The 16,784-nt window shown below is 43.3% G+C and overlaps 2 protein-coding genes across 3 annotated transcripts; one reads left to right on the top strand and one right to left on the bottom strand.

Moving 5' to 3' along the window:
* The first annotated feature begins 938 nt into the window (after nt 1-938).
* On the top strand, nt 939-10,406 carry LOC120046647 (transmembrane protein 14A-like). 2 transcript variants are annotated; one of them, XM_038992040.1, is made up of 5 exons: nt 939-1,047; nt 8,635-8,717; nt 8,845-8,946; nt 9,063-9,150; nt 9,290-10,406. In XM_038992040.1, exons 2-5 carry the CDS (start codon nt 8,642-8,644, stop codon nt 9,336-9,338), a joined length of 315 nt encoding a protein of 104 aa, XP_038847968.1. In that variant the 5' UTR covers nt 939-1,047; nt 8,635-8,641; the 3' UTR covers nt 9,339-10,406. The 2 variants fall into 2 exon arrangements, with proteins under 2 accessions (XP_038847968.1, XP_038847967.1); XM_038992039.1 differs by lacking the exon at nt 939-1,047 and adding an exon at nt 8,153-8,230.
* On the bottom strand, nt 9,259-12,043 carry LOC120046646 (glutathione S-transferase 3-like). Its single transcript, XM_038992038.1, has 7 exons — nt 11,910-12,043; nt 11,385-11,488; nt 11,167-11,218; nt 10,948-11,080; nt 10,686-10,827; nt 10,392-10,517; nt 9,259-9,915 (listed from the first exon to the last, which is right to left on the bottom strand). Exons 2-7 carry the CDS (start codon nt 11,469-11,471, stop codon nt 9,787-9,789), a joined length of 669 nt encoding a protein of 222 aa, XP_038847966.1. The 5' UTR covers nt 11,472-11,488; nt 11,910-12,043; the 3' UTR covers nt 9,259-9,786.
* Between the last annotated feature and the right edge of the window lie 4,741 nt (nt 12,044-16,784).

Raw genomic sequence — 16,784 nt, 5'->3', positions numbered from 1 at the left:
TGATCATTAGAAAACCCTTTTGCAATTATGTTAGCACAGCTGACAACGGTTGTGCTGATTAAAGAAACAATAAAACTGGCCTTCTTTAGACTAGTTGAGCATCTGGAGCATCAGCATTTGTGCGTTCGATTACAGGCTCAAAATGGCCATAAACAAAGGACTTTCTTCTGAAACACGTCAGTCTATTCTTGTTCTGAGAAATGAAGGCTATTCCATGTGAGAAATTGCCAAGAAACTGAAGATCTCGTACAACGCTGTGTACTACTCCCTTCACAGAACAGTGCAAACTGGTTCTAATCAGAATAGAAAGAGGAGTGGGAGGCCCCAGTGCCCAACTGAGCAAGAGGACAAATACATTAGTGTGTCTAGTTTGAGAAACAGACGCCTCACAAGTCCTCAACTGTCAGCTTCATTAAATAGTACCCGGAAAACACCAGTCTCAATGTCAACAGTGGAGAGTCGACTCCGGGATGCTGGCCTTCTAGTCAGTTTTACAACTGAATGCCTTCAACTGAAATGTGTCTTCCGCATTTAACCCAACCCCCCCGCTGTCTTAATCGACATCCACATCTTCGGCACCCGGGGAACAGTGGGTTAACTGCCTCGCTCAGGAAAATACACCATATATAGTTTCTACAGGCACTACTGAGTACTCCCACCCCCACTTTTATATTTTTACAAAATATAGTATTTTTTGAATATATATTATTATTTTTTACTGTAAGCCCATATTGTCAACATACCAGTCTGAGCATTGTATTTTTCCATAGAGGTCTTAAAATAATGTTAAAATAAGCACAATAAAAATCGACATTGATTAAAATGTAATATCTTTTGAATGAGTTATCCACCTTGCAATGTTTTGAAATGCGAGCTTTTATTTGGAAGTTTTCTTCATTACCATATGAAAGTGACGTCATTGTTAGTGCTGCTTGCAGAATAGTAGTGATCCCTTCCTACTGCTGAACAGTAAACATTGGGACCACAGGCGTCTACGTGTGCAAATTTCTAACTAATTTGTTTTACGTTTAAATGAGCAAATACCAGGTAAATTCATTATTTTCAAATCTGAGTAGTATGCATACATTTCAAGTGGTGTTTTGTCAAGTGTTGTGTACCTTTCTGTTCGCTAGTTAGCTAGTTGTAGCTAGCTATTATTTTGTAGCCTAACGTTGGACTGGCTGAACGTTACTCCTTGCAGTCCAAGTACCTCACATGGTCTGTTTAAAGGGCGAATTTACTTTGGAAGCCCAAAAAGCCAAATACTCCCATCTAAACGCGAATCGAGTCTCAATTGCGATACAGTTATAGAAACATAAATCCCCCCTAAATTCACTGTCTTTATCATTGAGTCAGTGCCACTTTGGTTTGTTTTTGGACAATCATTTCCCACTCCAGGTTAGGTGGACGTCATATTGTATTTGTATCTCCCCGTTTCTTAGGCCTAGTATATGGATCAGACAACGTCGTTTTTATTGATCTGTTTGTAAGCGTCAGCAGAGTAGGCTACCCTGTAGTTTGTCGTATTAAAAACATTATGCTGTCTCCAGTCAATGTGTAGTAGAATTGCATGAAATGTATTTGATAAGCCTAATCTACGACACTACTCGCTCCATTGAACAGTAATTGAGTTATTATTAGCCTAAATTATTATTAGCCCAAATTATCACTATCCAATCTAATCATCACATTAGTAATAGTAGGATATTTTACATAAGTCTGCAAATGCGAGGATGCATGGAATTACTTTATTATAACAGTGCATGTTTATGCTGAAAATTAGCTTCCCCTAACTTAATACCTACACGTCGCCTATGTTAAAAGGTATAGCTTGTTAAAAGTGATATGACATCTTTTCTAGGTCCACAGATAATCGGGATTCTATCATTACAACTAGGCTATAAAAACAAGTGTGCACGCTTGGGTGTCTGTACCAGTAAGAAATTAAATCTACTTTAACACCAGACTAACAGTCATGATTTAAGGGCTAGCTGTGAACACCCCTTCAAATTTGTGGATTCGGCTTTTTTAGCCACACCCGTTGCTGACAGGCGTATAAAATCGAGCACACAGCCATGCAATCTCCATAGACAATCATTGGCAGTAGAATGGTCTGTACTGAAGAGCGCAGTGACTTTCAACCTGACACCGTCATAGGATGCCAATTTTCCAACAAGTCAGTTCATCAAATTTCTGCCCACCTTGAGCTGTTATTGTGAAATGGAAATGTCTAGGAGCAACAACTGCTCAGCCTGGACCGCCAAGTGCTGAAGTGTGTAAAAATCATCTGTCCTCAGTTGCAACACTCACTACCGAGTTCCAAACTGCCTCTGGAAGCAACGTCAGCACAATAACTTCGTTGGGAGCTTCATGAAATTGGTTTACATGGCCGAGCAGCCACACACAAGCCTAAGATCACCATGCGCAATGCCAAGCGTCGACTGGAGTGGTGTTAAGCTCGCCGCCATAGTACTCTGGAGCAGTGGAAATTTGTTCTGAAGTGATGAATCACGCTTCACCATCTGGCAGTCCGTCGGACAAATCTGGGTTTGGCAGATGCTCGGAGAACACTACCTGCCCCAATGCATAATGCCAAATGTAAAGTTTGGTGGAGGAGGAATAATGGTTTGGGGCTGTTTTTCATGCTTCGGGCTAGGCCCCTTAACGCCACATACAGCATACAATGACATTCTAGACGATTCAGTGCTTCCAACTTTGTGGCAACAGTTTGGGGACGGCCCTTTCCTGTTTCAGCATGACAATGCCCCCGTGCACAAAGCGAGGTCCATACAGAAATTATTTGTTGAGATCGGTGTGGAAGAACTTGACTGGTCTGCACAGAGCCCTGACCTCAACTCCATCGAACACCTTTGGGATGAATTGGAACGCTGACTGCGAGCCAGGACTAATATCCCAACATCAGTGCCCAACCTTACTAATGCTCTTGTGGCTGATTGAAAGCAAGTCGCAATGTTCCAACATCTAGTGTAAACCCTTCCCAGAAGAGTGGAGGCTGTTAAGGCAGCAAAGGGGAACCATCTCCATATTAATGCCCATGATTTTGGAATGAGATGTTTGACAAGCAGGTGTTCACATACTTTTGGTCATGTAGTATATCTTGGTCTAGGCGACATTCTGACTTCTCCATACAGTTTTCAGCCATTAGTTTCGCCCATGACTGGCTCATGTGAACTACAATCCCGATGCTGTGTTTTAACTTTAACATTTAGAAACGTTAATCATTGCTTGCGATACAGCTTTCGAAACATATCTTTCATCGGCGAGAAAGAATCCTTTAAATAAAAAAGATACACATACTGTAGCAGTTTTGAACTGATCCTTACAGTTAAGTGTGCCTCCATCCGAAGAAACTACACTTCCCAGGTTACACTTACACAGGTGTTCGGCGCATGCTAGATAACTAATTAGCTCAGGTGGTCGCCTCTTGTCTTCCGTAAAAAGCGCTGTAACATGGAGATATGGCCTTGTGGGAACACTAACCCTATCAAGGTGTGTATCAATTTAACCTTTTTTTTTATTATTATTTCTCGTTATGAAAGATACGGTCCTTATGTTTCCAAAACTGTACCACAACTGACACGTGTTATTGTTCAGATTGAGCCAGTGCCTAAAATTAACACCCACCAAATGCGGGTAGATTTTGGCATTAGCGGGTAAAATGTCTATTTCACCAGCCACGTTGACGGGTGGTCAGGGTTCTACGGTGCGAGCATTTCACTCGCATTTGTCAAAAATAGTCAAGTATGATCACATTTATATTAAAATAAATGCTGCAGTAGCTGTAAGTATTTTCGCCGTTTTGTTTCATAGCTGGTAAAATAATCACACAAAGTCAAAACTACGAATCCTATTGCCTATTTCACCTCACGCTGCAACACTGCCTGGCTGGGGGCTGTGTACACGCAAAGAGTTGAGTGAAATACCTTTTTAGAAGCGCTGCGCACAGGCATAAAAGTTGGTCTAATTTACTTGAAACGAAGGTCTACTGAAGTGAGACTTTGTCATTGTGTTTCTTGGCTCTTTACTTTGTTTTGTTCACAAACTAGGTTGTTTTTCTGTTTGAGTTTCAACTGCTAGGGAAGAGAAGACCATATGGAGCCAAATACCTGCCAAAAAGTTGTTAGGATTGTAAGAAAATCCATTTGTAAATTGTTAGGATCGTAAGAAAAGCCTTGCGTGAAACATGAAATCTAAATGTTAAAATAGATCTGTAAACATACAAACCCTATGTTACGACTATTAATATTTACACGTTAAATTCTTACTTTACGTCTCCCTTTACTCTGTTACAGATATTTTTTATGCGTACAAACTGTTGTCAGTAATGTGGCATCTGCAAAGGACATGATCTGAACGTAGCTAGTCGAAGTTAGCTAGTCAATCAAGCAACTCTAGCCCAGACGTTAGTTTGCAGCTTCCGGTTTAATTTCCAAAATAAAAGTCTGGAGCTTGTTTTAGAACTGCATTCAATAATGGCGTTATACCAGTAGATCCCATAGTATAGGCTTGGGCCTTCAACAAATTACTTGTGTGAGAATGATAAAGAAACAGAAGAGCCTTGTCTAGAATAACCACCTGAGCAGCAAAATAGAAAGCAAATATGATATTTTTTTTAATATATATTTTTTATATTTTATTTCACCTTTATTTAACCATGTAGGCCAGTGTAGAACAAGTTCTCATTTACAACTGCAACCTGGCCAAGATAAAGCAAAGCAAAGCGGCAAAAACACACGTATAACACAATAGAAAAAATCTATATACAGTGTGTGCAAATGTAGTAAGATTAGGGAGGTAAAGCAATAAATAGGCCATAGTGGCGAAATAATTACAATTTAGCATTAACACTGGAGTGATAGATGTGCAGATGATGATGTGCAAGTAGAGATACTGGGGTGCAAAATAGCAAAAATAAATAACAATATGGGGATGAGGTAGTTGGGTGGGCTATTTACAGATGGGCTGTGTACAGGTACAATGATCGGTAAGCTTCTCTGACAGCTGATTCTTAAAGTTATTGAGGGAGATTTAAGTCTCCAGCTTCAGTGATTTTTGCAATTCGTTCCAGTCATTGGCAGCAGAGAACTGGAAGGAAAGGCAGCCAAAGGAGGAGTTGGCTTTGGGGATGACCAGTGAAATATACCTGCTGGAGCGAGTGCTACGGGTGGGTGTTGCTATGGTGACCAGTGAGCTGAGATAAGGCAGGGCTTTACCTAGCAAAGACATAGATGACCTTGAGCCAGTGGGTTTGGCGACGAATATGAAGCGAGGGCCAGCCAACGAGAGCATACAGGTCGCAGTGGTGGGCAGTGTATATGGGGCTTTGGTGACAAAACGGATGGCACTGTGATAGACTACATCCAGTTTGCTGAGAAGAGTGTTGGAGGCTTTTTGTAAATTACATTGCCGAAGTCAAGGATCGGTAGGATAGTCCGTTTTACGAGGGTATGTTTGGTAGCATGAGTGAAGGAGGCTTTGTTGCAGAATAGGAAGCCGATTTCTAGATGTAATATTGGATTGGAGATGCTTAATGTGGGTCTGGAAGGAGAGTTTACAGTCTAACCAGACACCTAGGTATTTGTAGTTGTCCACATATTCTAAGTCAGAACCGTCCAGAGTAGTGATGCTAGTCGGGCGGCCGGGTGTGGGCAGTGATCGGTTGAAGAGCATGCATTTAGTTTTACTTGCATTTAAGATCAGTTGGAGGCCACGGAAGTAGTGTTGTATGGCATTGAAGCTCGTCTGGAGGGTTGTTAACACAGTGTCCAAAGAAGGGCCAGAAGTATACAGAATGGTGTTGTCTGCGTAGAGGTGGATCAGAGGATCACCAGCAGCAAGAGCGACATCATTGATATATACAGAGAAAAGAGCCAGCCCAAGAATTGAACCCTGTGGCACCCCCATAGACTGCCAGAGGGCCGGACAACAGGCCCTCCGATTTGACACACTGAACTCTATCTAAGGAGTAGTTGGCGAGGCAGTAGTTTGAGAAACCAAGGCTGTTGAGTCTAATCCGCTATCTAAATATGCCATGCTGTTGTGTGTTATTTAATGGCCATATAATTGCATAATTTATTTTTATAGCCGCGTGGGGCTATTGTGGTGATCATGTAACCTAATGAATCACACTTTTTCCAGTATTTGGGAGCACGGACTGTAGGCCTCATATTAGGCATTTCGACTGTTATATTAATGAATTCCATTCTATATAGGCTTGTTATAGCCATTTGCGTTACACAACCCCATCACGCAGAGGCTATATCCATTTCAATAAATGAGACAAAACTAAATATTGATTAAGTCTTGGCTGTAACCTGTCCTGAGCGAAATAGCCAAGGGGTCCCAAATGGTCAAGACTATCTATAGCCTATTCTTATTGCGAGATCTTTTTTCCCTATCAGTCACTGCACGTGCTGCTTCAACAATTTTTTCACATTTATTTAGAGGCTGTATTTAGAGGCCTGTGAGCTAGTCTCTTTGTTTTTATTTAACTAGGCAAGTCAGTTAAGAACAAATTATTATTTACAATGACGGCCTACTCTATAATAAAAACAGTTAAACACAAATAGTTAAAAAATGATTCCGCAAGACACCAGTACCCAAAATGAAGTACCCAAAAACCCTAAATTGCGATGCCTACAAGTTGAAGGACTATTTTTTTTATTTGGATAGGCCTAAATTAAACATTTAATTATTAAAGTGAATACACATGCATTTCAATAAACAAGTGGATAAGACTGTTCTATTCTCTTTGGATCCTATTGCAACTCAGACAAATGACTGAATGGATGACATACTGACTGACTGAACTGAATGAAGGATTAATTAAATGTTCAAATATGTTGGAATGATGAGTTGCACGCATCATGCATGCTCTGCACTTTATTTGGCTAGTAGGCAAATAGGCCTACATTAGGGTAAAATTACTATGACTGCATGCCTCCGGAAGGTCATCTTCTGAGGCTGAGGGGTGCTTTTCCTCAAGGCGCATTGTGCTGTGGTGCTGCATGGAGTTCACAAGCTCTTCAACTGGGCAGCAGTGTCGCAATGGGGGGAACAGCCTATACGGAGACTACCTAAGCTCCACTGCAACGTTTAACCTCTCCCTTGTTCATTTCAAAGTCCATATGTTCATGACCCAATTCATATAAATTATGTCAAATTATTTTAAATTCATATTAACTCCTCCTACAGAATATGTTTTGCAAGATTGAGTGATGAAATAAATATCAAAATATTGAGTGGCAAAGACTCCAGTGGTCATACATAATTCATAGATTCACCAAACATCTATTATTCTGTGTTTCATTATTCCTGGTATATACTACTGGTTAGGATTTCAGACAGAGCCCAGAGAATGGGATGGTGCAATATTGAATTAGTCATATTTTGATAAGGTACACTTCACCCAGCGACATGCCCATGCTGTGGAGATACACCTAGCGGACTGAAAATTAACTGTTGTAGGCATAATACAGCTAGTGCTATCTAGACTTGTACTGGCAAACAAATCCATTACCGTAGCTACCTAAATGTGAAGTAAACTCAACAGGAGTAATAGAGAATGGAGACTTTTAACTTGAAAACGTGCAGAATACCTTTTTCCGGGTTCCCTGACTTCTGTTTTTTTTTATTTTTATACTGCGTTATGCTTGTTCGAGTAGCACTCCTAACAGACTGTTTGGTGTACGTTTTTTTGTTGTTGTTGGTGAGATGAAACTGCCAAAACTCTGAAAGGTATTATTGTACATCAGAATTGCAACACAAGATTTGTTCAAGCCTAAAGGTCTGTAATCGTTACATGGTGTTTGTATGTTCACAGATTAAATTTCACGCATTGCTTTTCTTACGAACCTAACAATACATATGTTCAAGCTTTTGGCAGGTATCTGGCTCCATAAGACAACACTTCTACTAATAAGGCTCAATCTCACAGGCACAAACATGACTGGAGTCTCACTATCATGATAACCTCCCGCCCTGAAAGGGGCAGGTGAAAATGTTTGTCTCATCTGTGATATTTTTGTTAAAAGACTCTGGTCACAAAAATTTAATTATTCAATATACCACATTAAAAATAAATGTATTGTTTTAGAAACATTACAAGTCATGTGCATCTTTTTATTGTGGTCTTTTGTTGGTGTAATTTTAGCAGCAAAAATAAAACCGCTGACTGGCTGGTGGACCAAAAAATAAATGTTATGACCTGGTGAGTGTCTGTGCATGAAAACGAACCATCTTTCACTTGAGAAATACTACAGATGATCCATTATATAGACCAGATACTCTAGTGGCAGTTATAAAAATGATAAGATATGTCTTCAAAAATGGAAGGCAGTCAGGAGGAGGCAAGATCAGGTGGGACCATTCTAGCCAATGAGAGGGCAGATGAACAATCTGATTTTGGGCCCAGTTATCCCTCGCTTTGACTCTTCCTCTCTAGAAAAACTGCTCCAACGCTAGGGCATTTTTTTCTTGATTTTCAAGCAAAGGTCTTTTAAGGGAGGGGCTATGTGAGCACATTCTTTCGGTTTGCCTAGTCGAAGCCAGCCAAATCGAAATATGCAGAAGCCTTAAGATTTATTGATGTGTCCCAATACTCCTGTTCCACAGCACTGCAATGGCAATTGACTGGCTTGGATTTGGCTATGCTGCAGCCATAGCCCTGGGGGGATTCATGGGGTACAAGAAAAAAGGTAGGAGTTTCCAGTCAAGCATTTCAAAATACACAAAGCAACATGAATTTGTCTGTGTCATTGTTTCATTGACCCTGTTAACAAGACGATGGAAAGTAATAGCTATTTTTGTATTTTTTTACTACAGGTAGTGTCATGTCACTGATAGCTGGGATATTGTTTGGCAGCATGGCCACCTATGGGGCCTTAATGATTTCATATGACCCAACCAAGACTTTCTATTCCCTCGGTAAGTATGCCTACGTGTTGGTCACCAGAAACCTGAATGAAATATAATTTATTATTTTAGGCCTTGACATGTCTTTAAATAGCATTTCATAAATGTATAAATCTTTATTTTCTCAGTTGCCTCAGGAGTGCTGACAATAGTGATGGGAATGAGATTCAAGAAATCTGGGAAAATAATGCCAGCTGGCATCATGGCAGGACTAAGGTGAGAATCACCAAATGTGCACTATACTCAGTATTGGTTACATTTAACTCCTTTTCATTGTATTTGTTTGAATGTTTCAAATTAAATAATGAACATGCACAGTCAATATGAAGTTATCATATCTGGTTTCTTTATTCAGTTTGCTGATGGTCCTGCGACTTCTCTTCATGGGTGTGATTGTAATGTGATTTGAACAACACAACTGTCTAAAGTGAGACTGAAAATATCACTGCAAGGGATGAAGTTCCATTTGCACATTGTTTGTGCTTGCCTATGTATTGTTTTTGTAATGATTTGTTCAATGAATATGGGAACAGAAATACAGTAACATTTACTACTTGATCTGAAGGTATGACTACTTACTTAGACAATCATGTTTAGCTGCCTCACTGTAAATAACCTAATAACTGTTTGATATAAATGATGGAATAGCTCAGAACAGACATTAAGTGTTTAATTACAGCTGATATTTTGTTTAACAGCCTTTTGTTTTTTGTGTGTATTATTGAAAAACAAATACTTGTTCTACTTGAACAATTTGGTCCTTATTCATACATGTTACAAGAAATGACAATCTGGAATAATGTATATCTAATATTATATTCACTTCAACTCTTTACATTTCTTAGATAAGCATCAGTGCTTGAAGTTGAACACCTCATACACAGTCTTTACATATAAGTCATCTGGTTGAGGCTTTCTCTTGCTGCCTGGCTGCAGGAACTTCTGAATAGCTGGCAGGCTTTTCATCCTCCCTTGAAAAGCCTGAAAAAATAATTTGCACCCAATCAAGAATAAATCAAATGAAGTATCTATGGATATTTTGACCTTTCTTTCAGATAGTCAGCAGCATATGTCCTAATTATCTCTCCTTCCTCCCAAAGTGTGCCTGGGTTCACTTTCCTTAACCGATTTGAAAGGAAATGACAGTCAAATAAATATGCCTCCACCAATCCAATGCTTTTAGATTTGTGGGAAGTAGTGAACGAGGGCATACTTGAGAGATTATTGAGACGCAGTACAGTACATTTAAAAATAGACGGTGTTGTAGCAGTACATTCGAAACAGTATGGCCAGACTTATGTTTATCTGTATGAAAATGTGCAGCAGGTATGCAATATTCATATGCTGTTTGGGTTATGTGAACCTGTAACATGTTTTGATGAGATGCACTTCAAATGTATCAAGATTTGTCTAATAACTTATTTTGTCAAGAACAAAATACATTTAATAAACTTTACCTTAACAACAGGGAATTTGGAGAGAATTGTAGGAAATTTCTCCTCCAACATCAAGGTGATTTCAAGTAGCTGGACATCAGCACAGCTCAACTGATAACCCACCAGGTACTGGGAGCTAGCGAGAGCCTGTAAGAAATCAGCGCACACCCTCACATTAGACAATACATAAACTTGTACAGACGTGCCAACCTTTTCACTTAGCAGACATGGTATTTCGCAATGATAATAAAACTGCTTAGATTCAGGTTACTTTAGTGAGCCCTACCCTTCCCAGCCGGCCAAGGCCCACACTACCTTTTCGAACACGGGAATGTAGCGGCTTGTAGCTTTCCTCTCAATGTCCTCCAGTTTAGTTTTCTTGGTGTCAGGTGAAATGAATGGCAACATCATTATCATTTCCATCAAGTCCCTCACACCTTCAGAATACATGTCAATCCTAAAGGTAAATGAAAACCAAACCCTTAGCAGAATTCCCCCCCTTTTGTACGAACAGCTACCATTATGCCTCTAACACAGCCAAACAAGTAAATACAAGTTATGACATTAAAATTCATACATGACTCGTTCTTTTAGGTCATTCCCGTAAAGATTGTATTTCCCTGCTATGTAGTTTAGGATAGCCTTGGTTTGAACCAGCTTCATTCCATCAATTTCCACCAATGGAACCTGCTCAAACATGAGTGCTCCATCTGGGGGGGAAAAAGGTCCAACATTTAAACACCCTTCAACACAATGAGCATGTTATCGGCGTTATTAACACCGTGACCAAACTTACCACTCAACAGCTTTACATATTCCTCGTGCTTTGTCATATTCACTTCTTCAAACTATGGATATAAAATGTATATTTTCAGAACGACATCAGTTTAGTGATCCATCTGTGCATCGCCTGTAGGCCTGTCCACTATTTCACTTAGGGTAGGTCTACTTGAAAATGCAAGTCCTGTAAACAGCCCACAGCCACATTTTTTTGTATTTGTTCAGCCTACTTACCTCAACTCCAGCAACTGCTAAAAGCCATCGAATTGACTCCATTTTCCCCCTCCCATTGAAATAAGTCAACACCACTTTTCCAGACATGGTGAAATTAAAGTTTACTGCAGGAAGGAAACAACCACACTCCATTACACTTTCATGTGCAAATGCAGTAATGTTGTGTTTGATACATTGCAGTAGATTTAGTGTATGCAGGCAAATCCCTGTCTGTTTGCTAGAAGTAATGTGCATTACTTTTACTGTGCATTTTAAATCAGACTACTCAAACTATTTTTTTTATTTAACTAGGCAAGTCAGTTTAGAACAAATTCTTATTTACAATGACGGCCTACAATGGCCAAACCCAGACAACGCTGGGCCAATTGTGCGCCTCCCTATGGGACTTCCAATCACAGACGGTTGTTATACAGCCTCAACTAGAACCATATATGAAAATAAAGCTGAAAAAAAAGCCTACAAAACATACGGTTGTCTGTTTAATTATCAACCTACAACTCTAAGATAAGTTTAAGAAATACTGACCTTGTGTGTCGGAGAGAAGTATGAACCTGTGTGAACACCAAAAAAGTTAACTTGCAAAGTTATGTAACGCCACACCTTTGGAACTCCTTCCGGACAATCTCAGGGCTGTTCAGACTGTTGGAGCTTTTGGAGCAAAGTCTAAGTGGAAAGGTTTCCACTTAGACTTTGATATGGTTATATACTGTATATTTGCTTTGTTTAAAAAAAAACGTTTTTTACTTTTATTTTATGAACTTTGAGATTATTCTTGTATAATAAAAAGCGCTTTACAAATGTCATAAATTATTAATGACGTAGCAGGCGGGGGGTGGGACGTCTCTTCTGCACTGTTCAACAAATCCAGTAAATGTGGAGGAGGAGTTAAGATGGAGTGTCGCCTTGTTAATGGTCGTCACTAGTTACCACAGCCACAAAGTCTTAAACCCTGCCTATTTCTACAATTTATCTTATTAAAATCAGATTTTAAACCTCAACCACACTGCTAATCTTATACCTAACCATAATTTAAGAAAGTTCATCTGTGTCGTTTACAGTGGGACAAATGAAGCATAGTGGGCAGAACAGGCAAGGAGGTGTGCAAAGCCAAGCACGAGCTAGCGAGAGCCTATTGGCGCCTTGTTCCGAAGTGCGCGTGTGAACAAACTCCATTCGACCTTGCACTCTTTCTAAACTATGCATTTTTTTTGTAACTTTGGCAAAGCGTTAAGTCTGTTACAAACACAGCGCACTGTGTTCGTAACAGATTCTAGTTTTGGGAACAGAAAAATGTATTAAGATCAATGTTTCATCAATGACAACATTTGCAGAATGTCAGCCCAGTTTACTTCCATCCTCTCCCACTTCCTCTCACTACATTTGGTGGTGAGAATGTTCAAAACGGATGCTTCAGGTCTGTGTCCTGTCCCTGGTGCTGCCCCCATTCAGCCATGTCGACAGTCTGCAGTTCACAGCAGACAGGCCCGCTCGCCCGACCCACTGTGGAACAGACCCCCTCCTTCCCACACAGCTCTCTCTGCAGTACAGGGCCGACGGGACATGGCGTTGGAGTGGCGTGCCCCTGCCCTGTGCACCATTGTGAAGTTGTATGGCTGAAGCTCCTCCAACCAGCGAGCAACCTGCCCCTCTGGCTCTTTGAAAGACATGAGCCACTGGAGAGCAGTGGTGAGTCCTTACAGTAAAGGGCAGGTCACCCAGGTAGTACTTGAAGTGTTTGATGGAAGCCACAACAGCCAGGAGCTCCCAACGGGTGACACAGTAGCGGCGCTCATATTTGTTGAATGTTTTGCTGAAGTACGCCACCACTCTCTCCCCCTCCGGCCCCACCTGAGCCAGCATCCCACCCATGCCCACATTGCTCGCGTCTGTGTCCAGGATAAAGGACAAGGTGAGGTCAGGGGGGGGCAAGCACAGGGGCCTCGATCATTGCACGTATGAGGGTGTTGAAGGCCTCCTCGTACTCCACTGTCCAAATGAAGACCTTGTCCTTCGGCAGCAGGTGGTTCAGGGGAGCAGCGATGCTTGAGAAGCCCTGTCCAAACCTCCTGTAGTACGAGGCCAGGCCCAGGAAACCCTTCAGCTGATGCTGGTTGGTGGGGGTGGGCAAGTCTCGGACAACACACACTTTGTCCTCCATGGTTCTGATACCCTCCTTCCCCACTTGGTGGCCCAAGAAGGACACCTCTTTCCTCACGAAGTGGCACTTCTCGGGGTGGAGCTTCAGGCCTGCGGCAGCCACCCTCTCCAGCACATGCCATAGCGCCCCCGGGTCTGACTAGAAGGAGCTGCCATGGGCCAGGATGTCGTCGAGGTATACCAGACACTCCTGTTGGGGTATACCAGACACTCCCTGTCCATCAAACGCTCAAAAGTAGCTGGAGCATTGCACAGGCCGAAGTACCTTGAACTGCCAGTGTCCTCTGTTAGTGGAGAACGCAGTTTTGGCTCTGGCCTCTGGGGAGAGGGGCACCTGCCAGTAGCCACTGCGGAGGTCTAGTGAGGAGAACCAGGAGGACCCCCTAACCAGGTCCAGCGACTCATCGATACGTGGTATGGGGTCTGAGTCCTTCCTGGTTACCTCATTCAGCCGCATGTAGTCAGCACAGAACCTCAGCTTGCCCCCCTTCTTAGGAACCATGACGACTGGTGCCGCCCAGGGGCTGTCTGAGGGCTCAATGAAGTCTGCCCACTGCATCTCCAACACAGCCTTGTCTGCCGCCTCCTGGCGTGCCAGCAGGATACGGTGGGGATGCATCTTGATGTGCCGAGCATCACCTGTGTCGATCTCATGCTGCACCAGATTATTCTGATCCACCTCTTCCTGACTCAGCGCAAAGCTGTCTCTGAATTCAAACAGCAACTGCCACAACCATTCCTGCTGCTCGGGGTCAAGACCAACACAGTTTTCCCCCCATATCTCCCTCACTGCAGACAGTGTCCTCTACTCTCCCATCTGGGGTAGCTGGGCTGGGGGGGGCACGGCCCGGGCTCACGGAGGGATGTATCGTGGAGGTAGCTGGGGGAATGTAACACACAGCCGTAGGTGATAGAAGGGCTGGGAAAAAGTCACACACCGATGTGGGGGAGGGAGGGCAGCCATGTGTCTCTGCTGCTTTAACTGTTGGAGTAAGGGGGTAGTTGGGTTGTGTGAATGGGACATTGGGACATTGGGAGGGCCATGATGACTGCCGGCCCTCCCTGGAAGCTCAGTGTGCCCCTATTTAGGTCTAACTGGCAGCCTGTGCTCCTAAGAAAGTCCAACCCCAGGATTCAAGGGTCCTGCACAGCCACCACCCACACAGGATGACGTACAGTCCTGCCCACTACTGTCAGAGTCATTATTCCCTTTCCTTTCATGGGTGCCAGCTCACCTGTGACTGTGCGGAGCTACACAGCTGTGGGCTCAAACTGAGTCCAACCTGGCACAATATCCAGCCTCACCGGGGTTACTGTGGACCCAGTGTCCACCAGGGCAGAGCAGGGCACCCCCTCCACAGTGACAGGGACATGACAAAAGTCCCCAACACAGGTCCGGCCCACCACAACAACAGGCTCCACCTGCTTGCACTCGTCTGCTTCTGGGGGAAGTGGAGCCTTGCACCCCCGTCCGTGCCAGTGGGCTCCTCCTGGCGATGGTGGTGGTTGGGAAAGAGAGCCAGGGGTCCGCACTGCCCCGTCTATGAGGACCTCGAGCCGTTTCCCTGAACTCTAGGGGACCTAGGGCAATCCCGGCGCAGATGGGACCAGGGCAAATCTGACCACGACTCCATTTTGTTGCTCCCAGCCTATAGACAGAAACTAAAACAGGAAACGCTCGTGCTCAGGTCTGTTCAACGCTGGTCCGACCAATCTGATTCCACGCTTCAAGATTGCTTCGATCACATGGACTGGGATATGTTCCGGATAGCGTCGAACAACAAAAACGCTGATTCGGTGAGCGAGTTTATTAGCAAGTGCATCGGTGACTTCGCCAACCAGAAACCATGGATTGATAGCAGCATTCGCGCAAAACTGAAAGCTCGAACCACTGCTTTTAATCAGGGCAAGGCGACCAGAAACATGACCGAATACAAACAGTGTAGCTATTCCCTCCGCAAGGCAATCAAACAAGCTAAGCGTCAGTATAGAGACAAAGTAGAGTCGCAATTCAACGGCTCAGACACGAGAGGAATGTGGCAGGGTCTACAGTCAATCACGGACTACAAAAAGAAAACCAGCCCTGTCGCGGACCCCGATGTCTTGCTCACAGACAAACTAAACAACTTCTTCGCTTGCTTTGAGGACAATACAGTGCCACATTCAGTGCCGCTACCAAAACCTGTGGACTCTCCTTCACCGCAGCCAACGTGAGTAAAACATTTAAACATGTTAACCCTCGCAAGGCTGCCGGCCCAGACGGCATCCCTAGCCACGTCCTCAGAGCATGCGCAGACCAGCTGGCTGGTGTGTTTACGGACATATAATCCCTATCCCATTCTGCTGTTCCCACATGCTTCAAGAGGGCCACCATTGTTCCTATTCCCAAGAAAGCTAAGGTAACTGAGCTAAACGACTATCGCCCCGTAGCACTCACTTCCGTCATCATCAAATCAAATGTATTTATATAGCCCTTCTTACATTAGCTGATATCTCAAAGTGCTGTACAGAAACCCAGCCTAAAACCCCAAACAGCAAGCGATGCAGGTGTAGAAGCACGGTGACTAGGAAAAACTCCCTAGAAAGGCCAAAACCTAGGAAGAAACCTAGAGAGGAACCAGGCTATGAGGGGTGGCCAGTCCTCTTCTGGCTGTGCCGGCTGGAGATTATAACAGAACATGGCCAAGATGTTCAAATGTTCATAAATGACCAGCATGGTCAAATAATAATAATCACAGTAGTTGTCGAGGGTGCAACAAGTCAGCACCTCAGGAGTAAATGTCAGTTGGCTTTTCATAGCCGATCATTAAGAGTATCTCTACCGCTCCTGCTGTCTCTAGAGAGTTGAAAACAGCAGGTCTGGGACAGGTAGCACGTCCGGTGAACAGGTCAGGGTTCCATAGCCGCAGGCAGAACAGTTGAAACTGGAGCAGCAGCACGGTCAGGTGGACTGGGGACAGCAAGGAGTCATCATGCCAGGTAGTCCTGAGGCACGGTCCTAAGGCTCAGGTCCTCCGAGAGAGAGAAAGAAAGAGAGAACTAGAGAGAGCATACTTAAATTCACACAGGACACCGGATAAGACAGGAGAAGTACTCCAGATATAACAAACTGACCCTAGCCCCCCGACACATAAACTACTGCAGCATAAATACTGGAGGCTGAGACAGGAGGGGTCAGGAGACACTGTGGCCCCATCCGATGATACCCCCGGACAGGGCCAAACAGGAAGGACAGGAAGGATA

This window comes from Salvelinus namaycush, chromosome 4 (genome assembly GCF_016432855.1).
Source record: "Salvelinus namaycush isolate Seneca chromosome 4, SaNama_1.0, whole genome shotgun sequence".
Classification (NCBI taxonomy): Eukaryota; Metazoa; Chordata; class Actinopteri; order Salmoniformes; family Salmonidae; genus Salvelinus; species Salvelinus namaycush.
The sequence above is the reverse complement of the archived record's forward strand: the minus strand, read 5'-3'. Positions and strand labels throughout refer to the sequence as shown.